The following is a 21,845-nucleotide window of genomic DNA, read 5'->3' on the forward strand; positions in this document are numbered from 1 at the left end:
AATACAATTGTCTTAGTGTTCAAAGTGCCAGGGGAGACAGTTTTATATTTGAGGCTCCATTTCGTTGAATCTGCAGACAGAATAAGTACTTCAAGCCTTTTTTTATGATTCTATTCTGCATCAATTGAGTGTAATGCAAATACTGGTTTCCTGCGAGTTAAAATACTCGTGTGGTTTAAAAAAATACATTTTACCATCAAAGACTGTGTCTTTTCTCAAGTTATTGAATCTTCCCCCAGAAATTAATAGGTGTAAATTCAGCGTTTCGCAAGGTAGCATAAAGAATTTTCCTATTTTCAGGTAATTAATATCCCAATATAGGAGGTTGCAGTTTGTGTATTGCAGCATCTGCATGTTAATAATATAACGCTGGGAAGTAGTTCAGCAGCCTGTATCCCTTTGCAGGGGGTGGGAGAGGAGGAAATGCAAAATAATACGAGCCTTTGTGAAACGTGAATCCACGCACTCAGTCATGACTAAACCTATTCAAACATTCAGGTGTTTTTTTCCAAGCCTGCTCTGGGCTCTAGTGTTGTTGTCCTGTGACGTGTTTTCTTTTATGAACTCACTCAGTTTGCCTCATCTCTTTTCTCTTCAAGGAGCAGTCTCAGCTGCAAAGCGCACAGGGATTCCGGCACCCCGGGAAATATCATCATCTGTATCGAGAGAGAGAGCTGTATTGCGTGGTCAAGCCAACACTAGGAAAACTCAGCCCAGCCCCACTTCTTCTGGTACACCGACTCCTACCAAACATGTGCGTCCCACTAGCAAGTCCAAGCAGGAGAGCGAAACTGGTGACAAGGCTGTTTTGGAATCTCAGGTTAAAGAACTCCTGGCAGAAGCAAAGACAAAAGATTCTGAAATTACCAGGCTCCGTTGCGAACTGAAGAAATGCAAAGAGAAAGGGTCACTTAACCCTGAACCTTCAGACCAAAATTTAGAACCATCGTCACCTGTTGACATAGACCCACTAATAAGGACCCTTCAGGAAAAAAACAGGACTTTTCAAAAAGAGCTTGCTAGCCTGGGAGAAGAAAATCGTGTTTTGAAAGAGAAATTGCTTTATCTGGAGAACTCGCCTCTCTCAGACACAACAACAAGCAGTGGAGGTGACAGCAGCCTCCCAACCCCAACTACCCAAGAGTCCAGTTTTGGAAGCCCATCAAAAAATGCATTGAGAAATGAAACAGATGAGCACAGGCAGCGAGTGAATGGGGGCGCGCTGCGCAATTCAGGCTCTTCCAGCAGCGATGTCACTAAAGCTTCCTTGTCACCTGATGCATCAGATTTTGAACATATAGCAGATATACCTTCCAGGCCAACATCCTCCAACAGCAACCACATCAAAGGTTCCAAATGCTCCACTACAGGAAGTTCTCCAAACAATATTAGCGACCTTTCTGTTGCATCTCTTACAGAGAGAATACAGAAAATGGAAGAGAATCACCATAGCACAGCAGAAGAGCTACAAGCCACTTTGCAGGAGCTGTCAGATCAACAACAAATGGTGCAGGAGCTGACAGCAGAAAATGAGAAGCTAGTGGAAGAGAAAGCTCTCTTGGAGACTTCCTTTCGTCAACACAGAGACAGAGCAGAACAGCTGAGTCAAGAAAACGAAAAGCTAGTGACTCTCCTCCAAGAGCGATCCAAGAATGAAGAAAGTAGAGCTCAGGAGGGAAAGGTCCTTGAACTGGAACAGAAGTGTGCAGAAGTTCTTGAAAAAGCACAGTTTGAAAGAGAGAAATTGCTTAACATTCAGCAACAGTTAACCAGCAGCCTAAGAAGCTTAGAAAGGGAGCATCAAGATGCCCAGCAAGTGATTAAAGGCCTGAGAGCTGAAAATGAGAAGCTGCTTAAACTACTAGAAGTGGAGCAGCAGAGCAACAGCACAGTTACAAAAACTCTGGAGGACTGTAAAATTGCGTTGGAAGGTCTGAAAATTGAGAATGGGTCTCTAAAAACCCAGTTAGAGAGTGAGAAACAAAAGGCTGCTGAAATCAACGCAATGGGATGTACTACTGACACCTCGGAGGTGCAAGAGATGCTGAAGGTAGCCCATGCAGAAAAGGATCAGTTAGAAGCATCTTGTACTGAGCTTAAGCAAGAGCTGCTGAAGGCTAACAGTGAACTGAAGCATGTTCAGGGGCTGCTATCTAAGGTAAAGCAGTAACAGCTGTAAAATATAATTTCTCTGTCTACCCACAAATGGTCTATGGATTGCTATTCAGCAATTGATTATAAATGTCCATGATTTCAATTGCATTCATTAATTTTGAGTGGAAGCTGGGGCCATATGATATTTTTTGATTCTTCTGCTATACGTGTGTGTTTTTCGAGGAATAACTGGTATCATAGCTTGTAAGTTCAAAATTTATTTTCCATAGTATTTTCTGCAGAATTTACCATTTTGGCAAACAGAAAGGTATTTATCAAAACTGGAGCAAGAGAAGAGGTCAATAAAACCTTACTTTGATATTATGCGAACCAAGATTAGTGAAAATCACTTCGTAATCCAGGTAAAGAGAAGGACATAAGTATTTATTAGCAAATAATAAATCCTTGATAAATCATGAAGGACAGATTAGTTAGTAGTGAACTATAGAAGTCACTGGGTACAAGAACATGCAAACATGCTCAGAGAAGTTGATATTTATAGTGACTTGACTTACGATGTACAGTCAAGCTGCAGGTGAGATAATTTTGGTGAAATTAAAGTATTTTTACAAAACTAAAAAGTACTCTTTTGGCATAGGTAAAATGGCCAAAAATTATATATGTGTAGAACAATTTTTTTCTCTCCCTCATTTGGTAGTTCATAGCTTTGCTCCAAACAAGCTTAAGTCAATTATGGGTTCAGTTTGCTGTTTGATCTTGGGTGCTCAGAAGAGAGCCACAATGCAGGGTGTTACAGGACCGTCATTAATATAGTGCCAGGCAGTGATTAATGCCCCATCGCTGCAGAAGGAGTGATAAGCAGTATGTGCAGCCCTTCCTGTCTGGGAAGGGATCATGGGAAGAGCTGGAGAATTGGCTAGCTGCAGAGGAAGAGAGCATTGCCAAAACTCACCTCTGTGATTTGAGCGATTTAGAAAATCCAGGTGTCTTTTCAGTTTAAATAGGTGACCACAGCAAACAGAGTTCATAGAGGAAGTTCCCGAATGTTTTGAAGTGGTTGCTGGAGCTGCAGTGTATGAAGAATAAATGAAAAACTGCTGAGCGCTCAGACTCTGCACCAAACTTTTATTGCTTGGTTTTGAAACCACAGATTTCCTCCTTTTTACTCTTCCTTTCCCTTGAATTAAGCTGTTTTGAATCATTGGCTGTTTATGACACCCAAACAAGACCACAGGCTTCTGTAAGGCTGCCCTCAAGTCAGCCTGTGCCAGTGCTACTCACTGAATTGGCAGCCTACACCTTGCTTTTCCGTAGCTTGGTCATAATCAGGGATCTCCCCCACCCTAAAAGCATTGATCTGTAGGTAGGCCTGAGCCAACAAACTGAAGTGCAGCAGTTCCCCCTTCAGTAATTCCAGATGTCCTATATCCAGAAAGTTATACTTATCTGCAGTAGCTACTTCTCCTGCATATGTTTTCACAATCCATCAGAAATGCGTGTGGTAAAAGCAGCAAAGTTGTAAATATGGCCAAACTGATTAGCATCTTGGCCCTAAGGCAGCTATTTCGTTCTCATAATGCGAAACGGGAAGAGATCTGGAGCTTTCCAGGAACATTGTTCCTCTGTTCATTACCTGCGCAGACTGGTTTGGAATTAGGGTAATCGTATAGAAAACTTAATTCCTTCCTAGCATCTTCTTTTGTTACCTATGACCAGGAAAGAACACTGACATTCAGAACTCATGTATGTTTCCTGAAACTGTCTTGTTAGCATTGAAACTCAGTTTCTATAACGCACAGAAAAGAGGTTCAATTCTGTTAGTAATCAGTAAAATCGGAGTGGTATGTTAAGAAATAAAAGGCAGCCTTGCAGCTTTCTTCCCTCATTTCCAGGCTGAGAATGAGTGTGGTCAGCTGAAGGAGGTTTGTGACCGGCAGGCTGAGCAGCTGAGCAGAACCAGCCAGAAGTTACAGGAAAAAACATCAGAGAACGAAGCAGATATCAAAAACCTGAAGGAGACCATTTTCGAGTTGGAGGACCAGGTGGAACAACATCGTGCTATCAAACTTCACAACAACCAGCTCATCAGTGACCTAGAAAGTAGGTGGAGCTGAAAAAAAATGATTTAAGTGAACTTATTCTGGAGGCTTAGTTGTGGCCAGAACTGGGAGGAGAAGGCGTGTGTTGAGGTGTGTGACGAGCCTCACTTTAAATCAATTTGTTTTGATCAGTCCTTCCTGTTCATACACACAAGTCACAATTTTAGCAGTTAGTGCTACAGAAAGAAAATTACAACCAGTCTCCAAAACTCGTTCTTCAGCGAGTGATGTATTGGCTATTGGAGAACTAGAATTACTGGCCTTTTAAAGAGCTTTTAGGTAAAATTGCTAGTAACAGCTGGGAAGTCGAGTTTGCCGCTGCAGTGTGGAAGGGGAGCTGCCACCTGGTGGACGGAGTCGCTCATTTCTCTTACCAGTGTTATACTGAGTGCTTCGTGGGCGGGTGTGCAGACCAAGTGATCCTGCACATGCAGTTCTGTAAATATAAAAGTGGTTAAATGCCTCAAAATAACGAACCATTAGAGGTATTTCAGTAATAAAGCTGTTGCTGAATCCATTCCTGATCCACTGACAGAGTATCTTAATTTCCATTACATCTGTTAGTAGCATTGCTAGAGGCAAAACCAAATGGGTTGCTTTGTTTTCCTATTTTCACTTTTCAAATTGCCCTGTGTTCAATAATATTTTCCTCTTTTTTTTTTTTATGTGTTTAGGTAAAACAATGAAGCTGGAGGAACAAAAACAAGATATAGAGAGGCAGCTGAAGGCTCTGACTAAGCAAATGAAGGTAAGGCTCAGACACCATGACAAAGCTAGGCTGAGCTTTTATTGTAATACTGGATTTCAGTTAGGCATTGTATTTTTTTCTAGAACAATTGTAGAAGCTTCTACATCTTTTCATTCTCTGTCCCCTTTGTTTACAGCTGATTTTTTGCCTATGATGGGAACTATAATATATACTTCGCAAATTACTTTTCTTTTTTGTACCTATGAACTTCTGCTACTTCTGAGCATCTGTTCCTGCTTCATAAATAATTGGTAGCAGTGAGTTCTTTTCAGCGACAGTACTTGTAGTAGCATCACAAGTCTGAATGATCAATAGCTATAGGAAGAACCTTGACTGCACTTGTATTGGAATGGAGAGCTAAGCATCAGTTTTTGGCAGTCTAGCCAAAACTGTAAACAGGCAAGTGTTTACTTTGACCTCAGCATCTTGAAATTGTGGTGAAATCCTGGTCTTTTATGATCGCTGAGAGACTGATAACAAAGTGCTCAAGTAAGTGTATTTTTACAGCAAACAGTTTGGGGTTGTAATTGTTTTTCTTAGGAAGATACAGAAGAATGGAGGCGTTTTCAAGCTGATCTGCAGACTGCAGTGGTTGTAGCCAATGATATCAAGTGTGAAGCCCAGCAGGAGCTCCGTGTGGTGAAGAGGAAGCTTCAGGAGGAAGAGGAGAAGAGTGCTAGACTGCAAAAGGAGCTCGATGAAGTGAAGGGCAACAACAGGTTGGTTACTTACAAAAGCCAAGATTTGATCTCTGTGACTGCTAACGTGCATGCAAACAGTGCTTTGTCAATAACTATTCATTGGCTTGGATGTGCATGTTGTCTGTTTTTAACTCTTCTGATGGATTTTGTGGTCTTTTATTCAAAGATGTTTCTGTTCTTTTTTCTTTTTGATGATCCAGTTCTGTCACCTAGGCCATGAAGGTTTTAATAAGCAAATATTAAGTAATAGCAATTGCTAATATCCTTTCATAGCTTTGTTCTCACTACTGTATTCCACTGTGTTTTATTGCTTTCATAACTCTGCACAGCTGTATTAAACCATCTGTAAAAAGCTTCTTTGGCTACATATGGGACATCCAGAAGAGAATTTCTTTCAAACTAAAATGAGGACTAGCTGGACTTTTGTTCTGCAGGTCTGCAAGTCTGATACATGCTGATTTAGTGATCAATGCAAGCACTAGGATTCCTCACATCTCCTGTCCTTAAGTCAAAACCTGTTGCGTGATTAAATGCTCTGGCTTGTGGCCTGGGTTAACATTTATCCCAGGAATGATTTGTCATGCAGTGGACCCACTTGAAATTCAGTGGCTATAGTCTGTGGTTGGGGTGGGAGCAGTAAATGCGAACGGTTTAAAGATATACCCTGTCATGGTGAGCCTCTGGGGGAGCGTGGTAAGAACAAGTGACTTACACAATTGAATTTGGAATCAGTACAGCTGCCTTACAATGTGGCTTTTATTCAGTGCAGGATGTTTTATGTGTGACCTTTTATTCCAAAAGTCATACTACAACTGAAGCACTAAATAATAAAAGATGGAAAACAAGAGATGTATTAGAAGGAGGAACTAAAATTTATAAAGGAGGCAATGCTCTACTCTATTATTGCATTTGCACAAGCAGAACCAGAGCTTCAGGGACAAAAATTTGTACGGGGGAATAGAGAAAGACAAAATAACATAAACAGTAAGACCATTTACCAAAAACATGCCAAATTAGCTTTGCTTCTCTGGATTTATCCAGTTAATGTCTCTCATAGAAGGTCCATGGCTTCTGTTAGAATAGCCATGGGAAAACAGCAAACGCTCCTTTATTTCAGGTGGAGTAAGTGTCCAGCTTAATGTTGCTTGTATTTTCTCACTGTTTTCCATTCAGAAGTTTCCACGGCAGCTGGACAGTAGATGGAAGTACAAAGACAGTATGGCTTTTATGTAGAGGCATGTAATTCAGAACTGATGGATAGAAAGAACAAATTTGTTTTTTCTTTTTTCCAGAAAAAAGAAAAGAATGCGTTTAAGTTCCAGGTTCATTATCAGAGTCCCCAGTGGATGCAAAGAAATGCTGTTATGCATTATGTATTAAGGCAAAATGATTAGTAGCCAGTGCTTAAATTCTGGGCTCTGTTTTAATTCTTAATTTGTTCTTAATGAAAATTCTCTTATTTAGAGCAGGGGGTAAGGTACATAACCACTTTTCCCAGTTTATATGTTAATCTGTATGTATATAAGGGCAGGAATCATTTACTTATTATTTCCCTCTTTATTCTTTCATTTTTTAATCTGAAGATGTATTTAATAATATTTAAACTGGAAGATGACCCACTAATTGGTCAATCAGGATATTCATCGTACGTGCTTAAGGAACATGCCTGCATTGTCAGTCCTTTGGCATAAGAAGCCTGAGCTGAACATGTCACTTTTGAAGTTAGACCACGGGAATTCACACATACATAGCTTCAGAAGGAGGCATTCGGAAACGTATTTAAATCACTTTTAACATTTGTGTCTCACTCTTTCTCATACATATAGAGATATATGTGTGTCTTTTGCGTCATGTTGACAGTCTGTGTAGCTTTCTTTGAGTATTATGTTGGTTGTGGAGCCAGTTGTACTGTCTGCAGTGGACAAATATGTGTTCTCTTTCAAAGGCAAGTAATGAGACCAAATTTTGCATCTGTCAGTTTGGGTATAACAAATTTGACTGAGTATCAATCACAGTGTACGTGCAGAGAGTACTAAGGCAAACAAAGTTTCAGTACTGAGTGGTGTGGAGAAAATAATGAAGTCTATGTAAGTCATTGCCCAAAAAACTCACTGATCGACAGCAAAGCAGTGAAATTTTATAGCTGTACTGACCTATAAAACAAAATCTTGAAGTTGCCAAAGCTACTGCTGAAAGCCAGTTCTATAATTCTACACTATTACTTTTGCATTCCTGAGGTTGCTGTCTTCCCAGCACCTCAACTTCTTCTACCCAGAAAGTTCTGGGGATATTCTCATCGTTGCTTTAAGTCAGTGTTCACAAATGCTACTGCTCAAAATCAGCAGTAGATTCTGGTGCCTGTGGTGACTTTAAGTGCATGCTCAGCACTGGTGGAAACAGTTTGTAGCGTGATACCTTAACACAGTCTGTAAAGTATCCCTCATATTTGTTAATGTTGAGCAGCTGTGCATTCAGCTGAATGTCTGAGAGTCCCTAGTGAGTGTTTCCTGTCTTATTTTTAAGTTCTGATTGGAAAATGTACCTTCCAAATAGTTTGCTACTCAAAGTTGGTTTTTTTTTTTTTGGCAAAACCTCATCTATCTCTTGAGGGTCAGTAGACTCCACCTCATAAATTGATCTTGAAGCCAATTTATCTCCTACGACATCCTGCCATTTTAATGTTTGCCTGTGGCTGCCTGAATTCCTGCCTCCAAGTTTGATTTCACCATTACATTCTTCTAATCAGACAAAAAGTCATTTTTGGTTCAGGAAGAGCCAAAGAACTTGCAGAAAAAATCCTGATGAGGTCATCAGAGTTCATCTGAATGAAGGTAAGAGCCTCCCAAAGGCATCTTTAACACAGATTAAATGTCTAATTCTATGACTAAGAATGTTGGGGGGAGGTTGGACATCAAACAAATGGAATAAGGAAAAGAGTTCACTTGTCCCAAGTTAGTACTGATTAAAACCTACAAATTAATTAACCTATGTTTCAGTCTTCTATGATACTTTACATTCTAATGAATGCTATTTCTATTCAGTAAAATGTAAAACCTTACAATCCACTGTTGTGTAACTGTTTTCTCAGGCATGGTGGAAACAGAGATAATGTAGTCTCCATCTTTGGAGGTTTTCAGGACCGGACTGGATAAGACCCTGCGTAACTTGGTCTGGTCTTATAGGTTACCCTGCTTTGAGCAGGCAGTTGGACTAGGTGACCTCCTGAGGTCCCTTCCAACCTGAATTACTCTATTATTGATCCTGTAGCAAATCTCATCTTTTCAGAAAAACTTGCCTTAGAAATAAACTCACTTTTTGCAGCTGTTCTAGGATCAGATATTCTACTGTTGGCAAAAACATTGGGTTTGTAGCACAAAGTTATTGCTGAATGCACCCAAATTTCACACAGCCCTTTTTGGCTTCATACACGTTTCCAAGCCTTTCTAGCAATACAGTGTTTAGCAGCAGTGAAAGTTTCAAGGTCTTCCTTTGATTCTTTCCCTCCCAAGTTCTCAAAATTATTTTGGCATTATAATATTATATGCATTGAACCAAGAGCATGGAGGGAAGATAGCTGGGCTGGGAGCAGCATTCAGAAGACAAAGAAATTATATCTGTAATTAAATGAGCCACTCCTAGAATAAAGAAAAACCTAACCAAGTCCTCAAAAAAAAAAAAAGCGTCAAGTGACAATTGTGATGTACCCCACTAATTTGCTTCTGTTCTTCCTCCTAAAGTCTCAAATGCCGCAGCATGGCAGTGTTACATGCTTTTTCTCCTGGAAATAAGCTTGTACTCTATGTGTATTAAAACCTGCTGTCAGTCTGTATGTGCTGATGTGCTGCTCATTTGTGCCTGTGTTTTGCAGCTGTTCTGTCTTACGGAGGTTCGATAGTTCATTCTGCTCTCACTTGAAGTAAGCAAAGTAGAATGTCGCAGCAGGGCCCTTGAAGTATTGTTTGTTTGCTCTGGTTAGGCGCTCCTCAGAATTTTTGGTACCAAGTGGAGATTGTTCCAGCCCCTTTGGTGCAAGGACCCTGAAACGAACTCTGAGGTAGCACATTTCTAATTACTGAGTAGGTTCATGTGCCCATTTTGACTGAGTAGTCCTAAATGATTATAGGCAAGGAAAGCCAGAAATGCCACCATCTCTGTCCTTTGAAATTGGGTCCTTGGCTCTGAGAACTTAATCTCTTCCTATCTGAGCAACCAGCAGTAAAAATAAATCTAAGCTGGTGTGGTGGAGTGTTAAGGCACTCCTTTAAGAGATGGGCTTTGCGCCACCACCAGCATTTCCCCCTTTCCCCTTTATTTAGTGATGGTGGGATGGATGATTAACTAGAATGGGCATTGTATTGCTTCTTATGACGTCACCCATTGTTGTCTGTATTTCTGTAGGTGCCTGAACTCTACCAGCTAACACAGCCCTGGATGGATGCATAGCCAGGCCTGTGAGACACTTCAGGACATGCCTTCAACTTGCAGCTGAAAAAGGGAAGTTTCAATTGGAGAAAAGCAACTCCGGTTTTTTATTGCCCTGCAAAAGTTGAATGTATCGCAAAGTGTGAATGCTGCTCTGGTCCACCTTCCCTCCATGGGCAAGAGCCTGCTTCTTTGTTTCAGAAGGCTTCTATCTTCAGAAGACTCCATGAGGCTGAAAACGTTCTGAATTAGCTTAAAGCCAACTATTTGTAACCACAGAGATTTGGGGCACTGAAATAATTTACAGTCCTTTTGGAGGGATGGGGGTATTTTTCCTGGAACAGAAGTTCAACTGTGCCATTTTACGCTTAAAAATAAAACTGAGTGTGTATGTCTAATTTGTAAAAATACACATTGTGTTCTCCATATAATATTATATCCATAGATCTGTGTGTCTAAATACACATGCATACAGATCTGTACGTATACATACACACAAACTCAAGTGATTCCCACCTTTGCAGCTGGATGAGTTGAGTTGCTCATGGAAATTAGGTTACTGAAATCCAGCAGGAAAATTGAATAGAAACATTAAGTTACTGAATTGGTATCAGCTGTTTTGTTTGTTTGGGGCTTTTAATATTGCATTGACAATGCACTCACCACTTGGTGGCATGTCTCACTCAGTGTGTGTTAGGAAGCAGTGTGATGCTCGAGGAGCATATTCTGCTCCGACTTTCACAGCATGTGTCCTGTGTGAGGTTTGTCCTGGCTGAGAGTTGCAGATGGATAGATCCAAAAGAAAAAGCAATGAATATATTAAGCTCCTAATCAATATCCGCTCAGAAGGTGTCTTTCTCATGCCCTTATTGTCAGTGAACCAACTCAGGTGAAGTATATGATCAGGGAGAACTTGCTTCAATTCAGTTTTGCTACTGGAGACACCTGGAGAAAGCTTTCATTGGGTATCAACAAGAAACTGAGAAGTTACCATTTGTGCCAGAAGATCGTCAGTTCGTTCCAGGACTGGAATTTCATATTTTGGATGTGGGATTCCTGTCCTTTTCTCCTGGATGCGAAGACCTAGCAGGGGCCTGATCTCAGAGCAGGCTGAGCTAAAGAATTCTGCAGCATGTCCTGGCTCTGGCACGGCCTTCACCTATGTGCCATGCTACTGGAGTGTATGCATATATGCACACTTGTGTTGCCTTTCCTTACTGTGCTGGCAGCTGTTGAATGTCGGTTTTTATGTTTAAGAAATATATATATTGAAGTGCCAAATAAATGTTTGTGTCCGGAATTGTCTGCTGCCTACTCTTGGCATCTTTTCTGTTCTGTGTATCAGCAGCTGTGTGTCTCTGTGTCTCTTGGAGTTCAGGAGGATTCACACCGACAGGAACTGTGTCAAAGACTAGATTGCAGAGCAATTATTTCTGAAATGTGGTTCTGTTGTCCTAAGCCACTTGTAATGGAGAGATCAGAGCAGTTAAACTTTCAAACCCATGAAGGCTGCTGTTGCCAAAATCTGTATGTTAAGCACAGAAAGACTTGTACCGTGTTATTGTCCACGTATTCTAAACCTAAAAAAACAGACTAACTCTTCTCTTTAGAGAAGAGCTCGCTGCATCTCCTTCTCTCACCAGTGAATGAAGCTAAGCAGTGGTTTTGTGAAAAGGGCTCTGCACATCAGAATTCCTTTGTGGCTGAAGTGCTCTGCTTCCTCCTGGAGCTGCTCCACTTGAGCCAGCTGCACTTGCAGCTTTTTACTATGTAAACCATTCATCCTTGTTTCAAGGAAAGCATACAGCAGTAGATGACATTTCTTAACTCCATCCTCTTTGTAGCAGGGTTTAGTCAGTCTTCTCAGCTGGCCTAAACTGTGCTAAGCTAAATGAAGTGTGTGCACAAGGAGCCATTTTTGGTTTGAAGGTGGGGCTCAACATTAATCTTCGTAACTTGTTCTCCTACACTGTCCTCCACAGCTTGTTACTGCAAGTTCAGTTCTGCTTCTCTGTCAAGAAACCCATGTATGTACACAAAGGTGCATCCCCTTTTTACAGATTTTTCTCTTCAAAAATGGAAGGTACTCACCGGGTTTCACAATTCTTCATTGTTTGTTGGCTGTTCTCTTTGGCACGGGATGAAGCGAGTAGGTCTCAGCAGCATTCTACCTGCTTTCATGCCAGCATTTACAATGTGAGAGGCCTCTGTTTTCTGCTGTGATGGTGTTTCATCTAGGAGGTTGTTTCAGGGTGCATTAGGAGTGTTACAAATATACAGACTTAAGATTGCAGGAAGCATTCTAACAAAATCAGACCCAGTAGCAGCTCCAGTGTGTAAATATTCATAATTAATCTGTACAATGACAGAATAGTGGTGCGTGATTTCTCAGTGGACTTGTCTGTGGCGTGGCACACAGGCTGGTCTAGGTACGCTGACTTAATTTTAACCAGTTTGCATCCTTTTGCAATGAGAGGCTAGACTAGTCTGTGAGGTGTGAGCTTTTCTCGGAGTTAAATGCTGACCCATGATCTGTAGCCTCACTGAGCCAGGTGGTTGTATTGGCAGCCATCAGTCTTCTGCGGTGTCTTGTGGTGCCATTTAGTATAGTTCCTCTCAGAATAAATGAAATCTGGAGCCAGACCCCTTTCCTGCTGAAGTGATGGCTGCCTGGAACATACCTTTGGCTTATTTTATTCTCAAGATTGACCAGTTGGCCTACGGGCGTTGACCGTTCCTTTCCTACTGTGATAATGTCCCACAAACCTTGTGCTTTTTGCTCTTTGCCTGGTTAAACAGGCAGATCTCTATAATTCTTGAAAATACAATGTATTGCGTTGGGTGGCTTGGTGTCCTGAGGCCGAAATCTGTCCTTTCTCTGTACTTTATTAGGCTCCTTCAGCTTATGTGATGTCTTACAAATGGAGTGCAGACACTATCACCTGTTGATTTGTTGCTAATGTCTTATGAAGCCATGAAAGAAAAAGTGAAGGGCCAAGCTTAAAATTAGCCAGCAAAACACTGGCTCGCTCAGAGCTCAGTGGATCTTATCCAGTCTGCCTTTCCTCCTTATTGGATTAAATGGAGAATGGAACTGAAATGGCTTTTTCTATAGCCATCTGCATCTGCAGGCCCCCCTGGCACACAAGTAGCTTGAATGAATTAGCAAAGAAATGGCTGCTTAAAGACAGCACCTCCTTAAGCTCTGCCAGAAATAGAAGCGTGAGTCACTCTTATTCTCGTATTCATTGACACCCTTTAGCCCCGTGTATTTTGTACACTGTAATGCCAAGAAGGAAAGAAAAAGGGCTCGACTTGTATTTTAAGCTGACCAGATGTTCTTCCACCTCATGGGCACTTTCCTGATAGAATCTTCCAGATGTCTGATAAAATATTTTCTGTTTTTTTGTGTTGTTTTTTTTTTTTTTGGACATGAATCTCTTGGCCCCTACCCTACTTCAGAGCAGGGGAAGGTGGTGAAGCCTCAAATCCTGTAAATCAGCGTGTGTTTGTTAAGCAGCTAGGAGATTGGGAGAACAATGTGATAAAGACTCTCTTTTTACACCACTAGGCTTTATCTAATTGCAACTTTCCTAAAGTAAAGCTAGGTAATTGACTCGAAGTCCACCTGAGACCTTCTGGGTAAGTACAGCGTCAGTGCAATTTCAGCCAGATCCATGAAGTGCATGATTAGAAGCGATGGTTATACTACATGATTACATTTGCTGTTTAACACGAATGTGGACTTTCCTGTACTAATTCCTTGCAAGTCCAGCACCTAATCTTGACTTTAAAATTTCCTGTTGATGAAGCAACTTAATGATCCACAATAAAATACGGGCCTTATTTCTATTTTGAGGTTGTCTATCTTCATTCCAGCCATTGAATTTTGGTGTTCCTTTTTCTGTTAGGATGAAGCACTTCTAAGTTTTATTCCCTATATAACTGTTTATGGATTGTGATTGAGGGTTTACTTGTTCAGCAGACATCCTTGTTGATAAGCTGTAAGAGTTGAATTTCCATATTTTTCCTTATGAAGCAAGTTTTCTAGTTTAATTTTCATGGCTCTTAGCTGAACCCTGTCCAGCTAATTATTTTACTTTCAATTATGGTATTTTAACTGCTAACAATTACGCCAGCAGTGGTCACACCAATTAAAAACACAGTGTAAAATAACGTTTTTGTGTTTGGTTATTTGCCTCGTTAGTCAACTGAGGACCATGTTAGGCCCTTGGCCCTTGTGCTGTATTGAAGGCCCATCTTAGGTGATTATTAGTGATTACTCCCAAGTCTCATGAAACTCCTTTTATTCCATGATAATCTTCCATCCTGTGACATGATGGGGAATGGAGATGATATGGTTAATAACACAAGAAATTTAAGACTCAATGATTTTAACATCTGCTAGGCACTCCGAAACAGGAGCACGAACATGGTAGTAGTGGGTACACGTTCTGGGCGTTACAATTAACAATGTGCATCGTTGGATTTGCCTTACTACATATAAAGACCTTTAATCTCTGCTTGCGCTTCCTGTTGCCACTGACTTTGATCTGCTTTCTGCTTTGCAGGCTGACAGCCGAAGAGGTAGAATCTATAGAGGCAGATACAAGCAACCGCTGGCAAGGAGTCTGCATTAACAGAGCATCTCCCACACCGTCAGAATCTGCAGCCACTGTGAAGTCGCTAATAAAATCATTTGACTTAGGATGTTCAGGTACAGTGTATTTTGTAGTAAACCTTTTTTTGGGGGAGTGAATAGGTAATTTCTGTTGTCTTGTGAGGCAATTGCTTAGTGCAAATTCTCTGTCAGTGCTTGGTTCAGGACTGTCCATGGAATGTCACTACATCGTTGGTTCACTGTTTTAATGAGAGGAAGATGGTTGGTTTTGAAATGCAATTGTTTCCATGTTTTTCTCTTACAGGTAGCACTGGACAAAATATCTCAGTTCACAAGGTCCCCAGGAGCCCTCTAAGTGGAATTCCAGTGAGGACAGCCCCCGCAGCTGCTGTTTCCCCCATGCAGGTGAAAGGAACACTTTCCATCGTCGCAGTTTTAAAATGGGTAGATGCAGTGTTTGCATGACACTGCTTCAGCATGCCAACATACATATGTTGACAAGGGGAAAAGGAAACTCATCTGTTTATTTGCTGTGAGACATCAAATGCTATAGTACTAACAAAAAGGATCAAAGTGAGTTTGCATTTGACCTCAGTTTAGAGTTTTCAGTGGACGGATATGAACTCTTTGGAATACAATTCTGAACTTTAATCACTGTTAACCAGAAAATAGGTTTCAGTTATTGGTGGTGAGTTATGAGAAACATCAGCCTAAGCTAGGCATGTGAATTGACAAGTTTCAAAGATGTATGTTATCCAGTGAGTTCATACAGTGCTGACTGAAGAGCTCTTATGGTTTGATTTTTTTCCCTTCATGGAGCTGTTGTGGAATATAGTACTTCCTATGATTCACTGAATCAATTAACTTTCTGTAAGCAATTTTCAATCTTTGGTATAGTGTTGTTGGAAATGCTGTGTGTTAGCACATTTCATTCAAAGAATCAGCAAAGGATTAAAGAAGGGTATTAAACTGAGGTCTGAGAACTTTCTATGAATGCATGGGTGGGTATTAATGCTGAAAACTGGAGCTGAGAATCCTGGCATATGATCCAGGGTGCTGTGGACAGAGACACAGTTAGGAACAGACATTCTTACTTTGGGTTGGAGACACTCGTACTAGATTATGTTTGGCAAGAGAAAAACATGCAAATAAGAATGTGAAATAATTCACGAACTGATCTCTTGCCACCTAAAAATATTGGCTCTTTGTCCTTTTGTTTTTCACCACCCTTTATGCAGCTCTAGGTGCAAGCTGATACCTTGTAGAAAGCTTCCTGTATTCCTAAACCTGCTTTGTGATCTTGAGATAGCAGAAGCATCTCTTCTTTTTGCTTGCCTGTTTAAGTGTGATGTCTTGTATTTTTTAATTCTTTTGTACATTTGTTTCACAGAGACATTCTGTTTATAACAACACAAAGCCAGCCAGCAAAGGAGTTGCCAAGCACGCAGAACTTTCAGACCTTCCTCTTTCAGGTAAATTGCAGTAAATGTACAAGTGCTGCCTCTTTTTGCCAGCAAAATCTTATCATTAAATGTTGGTCTCTCTGGGCCATTTTTCCTCTTTGCCTACGGTCAAAGGAAACGTGAAGAAGTGTCTTTTGTATCTCTATTTTAGAGAGCTTTTTAATTTTGACATGTTTCCATCTTGAGCGTAGCCTTAGAAAATTATTAAAAAAAAAAAAAAAAAAAAAAAGGTGATACAATATGGTTTGCCAACACAAACTTGCCGTCTTTATTTCAAAGTATCCGTGGCACCTCTTTAATCCGTGCCGTGGAGCTGAAATGGACTGATTTTTTTTCTTCAACATATATGTATCTGGAATAAACCCAAGGCACTGTCTTCTGGGGGCCTGTTTGTTTTTAAATTGGGCTTCATTTGAAATACATGAAACATTTCAGATACAGATGCAACTGTTTTAGGAGCAGTCTTATTTGGGCTTGAAGCAGTTTGTTTTGTAAGTTCTCAGGAGAGGCATTTGTTTTTCTTTCACACTTTGCTTTTGTTCTCTTGTCATTTAATATTCTTTTCTACCAGTGTTTGTTTCTCTTTTCTCCAGGGCCCTTTATTTTGCTTATCTAGTCCTGAATGTAGTTATTGCATTGGAATCAAAGCTAGTACCAATAGATTATTTAATTTTTAAGGACAGATGAAGTATTATATTCATGTAGTCAGGCCTCAGTGAAACTGGAGGCAGTTTCTGCAATAGTTTGTTAGCACAGGAGAGAAATTAGAACCTGCCCACCTTTTAAACTCTTCAAATAATCTGCTAAAACGCCCCTTCCAGAATTCAGAAGTGAAGAGATACTGGATCTGAACAGTAAAACAGTTTATAAGGTGGATGGCAACATAAATAACCATTAATCTTGTCTGTGCTACCAGTTTCTACTGCAAGAGTAAATGATAAGAAAACAGAAGTTATTAGTGGAACAGACAGGTTCCTTATACGTGTCAACTGATTTCCAGAAAATGTCTTGCAGGAGAGTGTATTCTGATCCTAAACAGAACATAAAACCATTTTAGTCTCTACCAATTTACTGTACAGTGAAGTAATCTGTCAGCTGTAATATAATGCTGTTCCCTAATAATAAGTATCCCAGTTCAGGCTGTGGATAATTGCTGTTATTACCCATAGACAATTGTTCCATGAAAATCTGTTTAAATCAACAGATATTTTATTAGCCATTGTATGCTAAAAATTTATGGTCACTTATCTAACAAGTTCCTGCATCTACCACTTCACTCTGTACCTGGGTCTGATTTAGTTCCAGTAATCCATAGCAAATGCTTACTCACTATAAAATTGTAATAGCTCTGGTTCCAATCTAAATAATCCTAGAAGGCAGTTGATCCAAGTCCTATGCAAACAAGACTGAATTAAAAAATATCCCCAAGGAAATTCAGAGTGAAGTAGTCTCCATAATAATAATCTTCTGGCTGATTCCATCTGACTGGTATCATAGCAGGGTTCTGTGATGTCCTTAATCTGACCCAAATGCTATATTATTGCAGAGGGGAGCGGATTACTTCACAGAGGGAGCAAGTTTTTGACCATGATCTTTTCAGTTAGAATCATAGGTTTACTGGTTTTGTCCTGGAGTGTCTGGGAACCAGAAATAAGTCAGAGGAAGTACATTACTCATGCAAGAGAGACTCAAGGTACAAGGCTGGATACTGTTACTTGCACCATTTTGGCACTACTGTATAAGTCAAGCCAGTAGCCAAAATGTTTCTTTAAATAGTGCAAACAGATTGTGCTAACAGGATATGATGTTCCTTAATCATTATCTCATTTCTTTTTCCAAATGGCTCCTAATATACCCTCGTCTGCACCCTCCTTTCTTTGCAGTTACACAGCACTGTACTTCCAATCGCTTTTATTCCTTTCTGGGAGCCTTCCTTATCCTTCTCTTGTACCACACATGAATGCGTTCTGAATGATTGGCACAGCACTTCCTAATTGCACCATGCCATTAGCCAAGTCCAATTATGTTAATGACAATTTAACAGTGCGCTTTTTTTGCCACCCTTACAGGCTAGTGAGAAACCTACATTCCTCTTCATAATGTTCAGATTTTACCTATTGATATGCCCTTTGTTGTACATCTGTTTCTCTAAACAAAATATTTTTAAATTTAAAAAAACAAGAATAATTCATTGAATGCCTGTCTGACTGGCGTGGCTATTAAAATTTGAGATAACTGGGAGAAGCAGTTGGCAGTTCTCCATCAACTCAACCTAAAGAGGAGCTAGAAGAGACATATGCATGTGGACCGTACAGTGGAAAACCACCAAAAGGCATAAAATCAGATTTTCTGTATTGCCTTCAAATGGCAAAGGGGTAATATATCCAAATACACATACACACAGACATGTGGAGTTACTTCTTCTAAATAAGCTCAGCTGTTTGGGAGGAGAGGGCCTCCCTTTTCAGGGAGGTAAATGAGATCTAGGGTTTCTGTTCTGCATTTTGTAGTGTGCAGTATTTTAAAGCATTATCCTGGTGCTATTTCTTGTTACAAATTTATGATGTACATGAAGAAGGGACAGGGGAATGGAGGGAAGGATGATCCTGACTGAGCAAGGTATATGCAAACACAACAAAGATCTGCCAACAGCCAGGTTTCGTGGAATAAAACAGTCCTAGGACTGGATTCTGTCCTTTTCCATCAATATGACTTAATAGATAGGAACTTAGCGGCCTCCTCTGCTGTGGAAAGAAGGTGCAGTAATGCCTATAGCTCTCAGCAGCTATAAATGCTGTTAGTCTAATGACTTCCAAGAGCCAAAGCAAGGGCAGCTGCACACCTATGGTTACCACGCTCCATTTGGAAGGATGTGCTTGTCTGGCAACTGCTGATACACCCCAGCTGAAAAGAAATTTAGGATTGATTCACTGATACTATCCTTTGCTGAAGCTAAGAAGGAATTCATATGTTTAGGAGATGTGACATTATTTAATTACTAACATAGGGAAGTAGCTGAAAAGAAAGACAAAGTTAAATGTTCTGCATTCAATTAATTTCTGATACCTCATAATGTGCTGCTCATAGATCCTGGCTTGTTGACAGTCTGTCTACAGAGAAAAAATGGACAACTCTGTTATTCATCACTCGGTTGTAATTGATGTGCATGGGGAAATAATTTGATTTCTATGATCTCTGGCTTCTGTTCAAAAACGTATCAACATTGGGTTCCATGGCTACTAATTTTGTTGATTTTTTAAAGTATACACACACATAAATATATATACTGTAAAACCAATATGTAATATTTAAAAATACTTAATATATGTCATAATAATACAGATGCATCTGCTGTGAATGTATTGGGACTTCCCAAAGTCATGTTAGATAGCATGCCAATCATCATGTGATAATAAATGCCTTTTACTGCTGGGTTGTATTTAGAAGGCAAGAGGTCGTCTTGTTACATGAATATTAGTGGCAGGAAAAGAAATTATTATACTAGGGCTGGTCAGTCATCTGGTGAAGATATCTGGTGATCAGCTTTTGAACCTTTAAGTCTGTGGATTTTGGTATTTCCCCTCATTCACCTGAGGCCCCTACCCCCCAGCAGGAGTATCAATCACAGGAAACCAGGCAGTCTGTATTGTTGAAATCATCAAAGCCATTCCTTGTTATGATCACCTCTAATCTGCTCAAGGTTTCCTAGCCCCATGTGTGTTTAATGAACAAATGAGTACATTTGTTTAGAATCAAAACAACAGACTACATATTGTGTGCTGGGTGGCAGGACAGTGATTAATCGAATTCCTCAGACTGCAAACTGACAGCTTTTTTTTTTTTTTCCTTTTTAATTCCCACAGACCTTCTGAAGGGGAGAAATGACGAGCTGAAACCAGACCATTACCTCCGTAAAAGCCCCTCCCTGGAATCCCTGAGCAAACCCCCTATGGCCTTCAGCAGCAGAATGCTTACCTCAAACTCCAGCAGCTTGAAACCCCAAAGCAAACTCAGGTACAAGCTAAGTTTCCTGGGAAAAACAGCGCATTGGAAAGATTGACAGCATTACCTAGCACCAAGATGAACGTTTCAATCCAGTGGATTCTTGTCTCCAGTAGAAAGTCTGCTGGCTGCTCTGTCTGATTCTGAATTACCAGGCTGTGTAAACTATACCAGAGCCAAATATCAAAATTCAGGCTATAATAACCACAGTTATCTGTAAGATGAGCAATTGTGACACGATGAGGATAGCAAGCTTTCAGGAGTCACTCAGTTGTATGTCAAAATCCCATCATTATCTTGCTGTAGCTTTGCACGTTATGGTGAGTTAAAAAACTAAAAGCTTTGAGGTCTAGGAGAAAGCCAGACACATCATTTTCCTCTGGTCTCCACCATTATTCACAGAAGTAAACGTTGTAGGGTGAAGGCAGTGTGGGTGTTTTGACAGATGGCCTTTAACTGTACTCTAGGCCTTAACTGCAATACAGATTCCAGATATTTCAGTTAATTCAAGAACTCATTTTGCAGCAGCTCAATTGGATGTGAATTTATTGTTACAGATTCTTTAGATAGAAGTTGTGCTCTGAAAGCTATTACAGTTTGGTTTCCATTTAGGTTCTGTATGCCATCTTGGTTTGTCATATGGATATTATTTACGTACTGGAAGAAAAAAAAAAAAGAGAGATTTCAAACATATTTGTCTTCTTCTCCCTTACGCCCCCCGGATTAGTGTGGAGAGAAAGGACCCATTGGCAGCCCTTGCCCGGGAGTATGGTGGTTCGAAGAGGAACGCTCTGTTGAAATGGTGCCAAAAGAAGACAGAGGGCTACCAGGTACATTTTTACTTTCCTCTAGAGAACAGTTCCATCATTTTCTTATACACGTTCAGTAAGCAATGTCACTTCAGAGAAATGTATTCAGTCTGCTGCTTTTTACATGTTTACTTCTCTTGGGTGTTTTCTATGCTCTTCCTTCAGATTTCTTTAACACTGCAGACCCCAATATTACATTGTCGTAAGTAATTCACATGCAAAAGCTGAAGTATTTGCAGCATCAAAGGTCACTGATGGTGAGAAACAGTGTATATGAATGGTGTCTTCAATTTGGTATCAATTTTTGAAATGACACTAACATTTTTGTATAGGTTGTGTGTTATTATGGGTGTTTTCTTTTTGGTAATTTCTGTAAAACTAAATAAATATTTCTATGTGTGGCCTTGCCCAAACTGCAAGTTAGGGTCCTGCTCTTTCTAATCTACAGAAGTTTCACTGAATTTTACAAAACAAGTTTTGACTGCTTGAGAACTTGTGATTTCTTTATGTAGTGATTTTCCACTGCTGAACAGGCATAATAATTTCTCCAGTTATTGTACGGCCATTGCTGTGCTCATAAAGCTCTTGCTGGTGTTTGTATACAGTTGAGTTAGACCTTGGACTCTGCTTGTAACTGAGCTGTAGAAGGCAGTTACAGGCAACAGTCCATCCTGTGATATATGCTGGGTGTGCAGGATAGTCTTAGTTTGATATAATGTTGAGATTTTTTTTTCTTAAGAATAATATTGTTTGTTACTTAGAGCAGAAGACAAAAGCAGTTATCACCACATGATATGCACCCTGGAGCAAGTCTTTAATAAAAGCAGAGCCCATCTTTTAAAGTAAATAATAACATTTTTTTTTC

The 21,845-nt window shown here is 40.2% G+C and overlaps 1 protein-coding gene across 3 annotated transcripts in view; it reads left to right on the forward strand.

Annotated features, from left to right (window-relative positions):
• SPECC1 (sperm antigen with calponin homology and coiled-coil domains 1) overlaps positions 1-21,845 on the forward strand; it is a 74,327-nt gene that overhangs the window by 30,052 nt on the left and 22,430 nt on the right. For 2 of the 3 annotated variants that reach the window (XM_032200955.1, XM_032200956.1), the window contains 9 exons: positions 600-2,158; positions 4,008-4,215; positions 4,889-4,962; positions 5,503-5,681; positions 14,657-14,802; positions 15,011-15,111; positions 16,097-16,178; positions 20,033-20,183; positions 20,899-21,001. In XM_032200955.1, coding sequence (XP_032056846.1) covers positions 600-2,158; positions 4,008-4,215; positions 4,889-4,962; positions 5,503-5,681; positions 14,657-14,802; positions 15,011-15,111; positions 16,097-16,178; positions 20,033-20,183; positions 20,899-21,001 — 2,603 coding nt within the window. Of the gene's footprint in view, positions 1-599; positions 2,159-4,007; positions 4,216-4,888; positions 4,963-5,502; positions 5,682-10,061; positions 11,386-14,656; positions 14,803-15,010; positions 15,112-16,096; positions 16,179-20,032; positions 20,184-20,898; positions 21,002-21,845 lie in introns of those variants that run through there. The other variant, XM_032200957.1, reaches the window with a different exon arrangement.

This window comes from Aythya fuligula, chromosome 20, assembly GCF_009819795.1.
Source record: "Aythya fuligula isolate bAytFul2 chromosome 20, bAytFul2.pri, whole genome shotgun sequence".
Lineage (NCBI taxonomy): Eukaryota > Metazoa > Chordata > Aves > Anseriformes > Anatidae > Aythya > Aythya fuligula.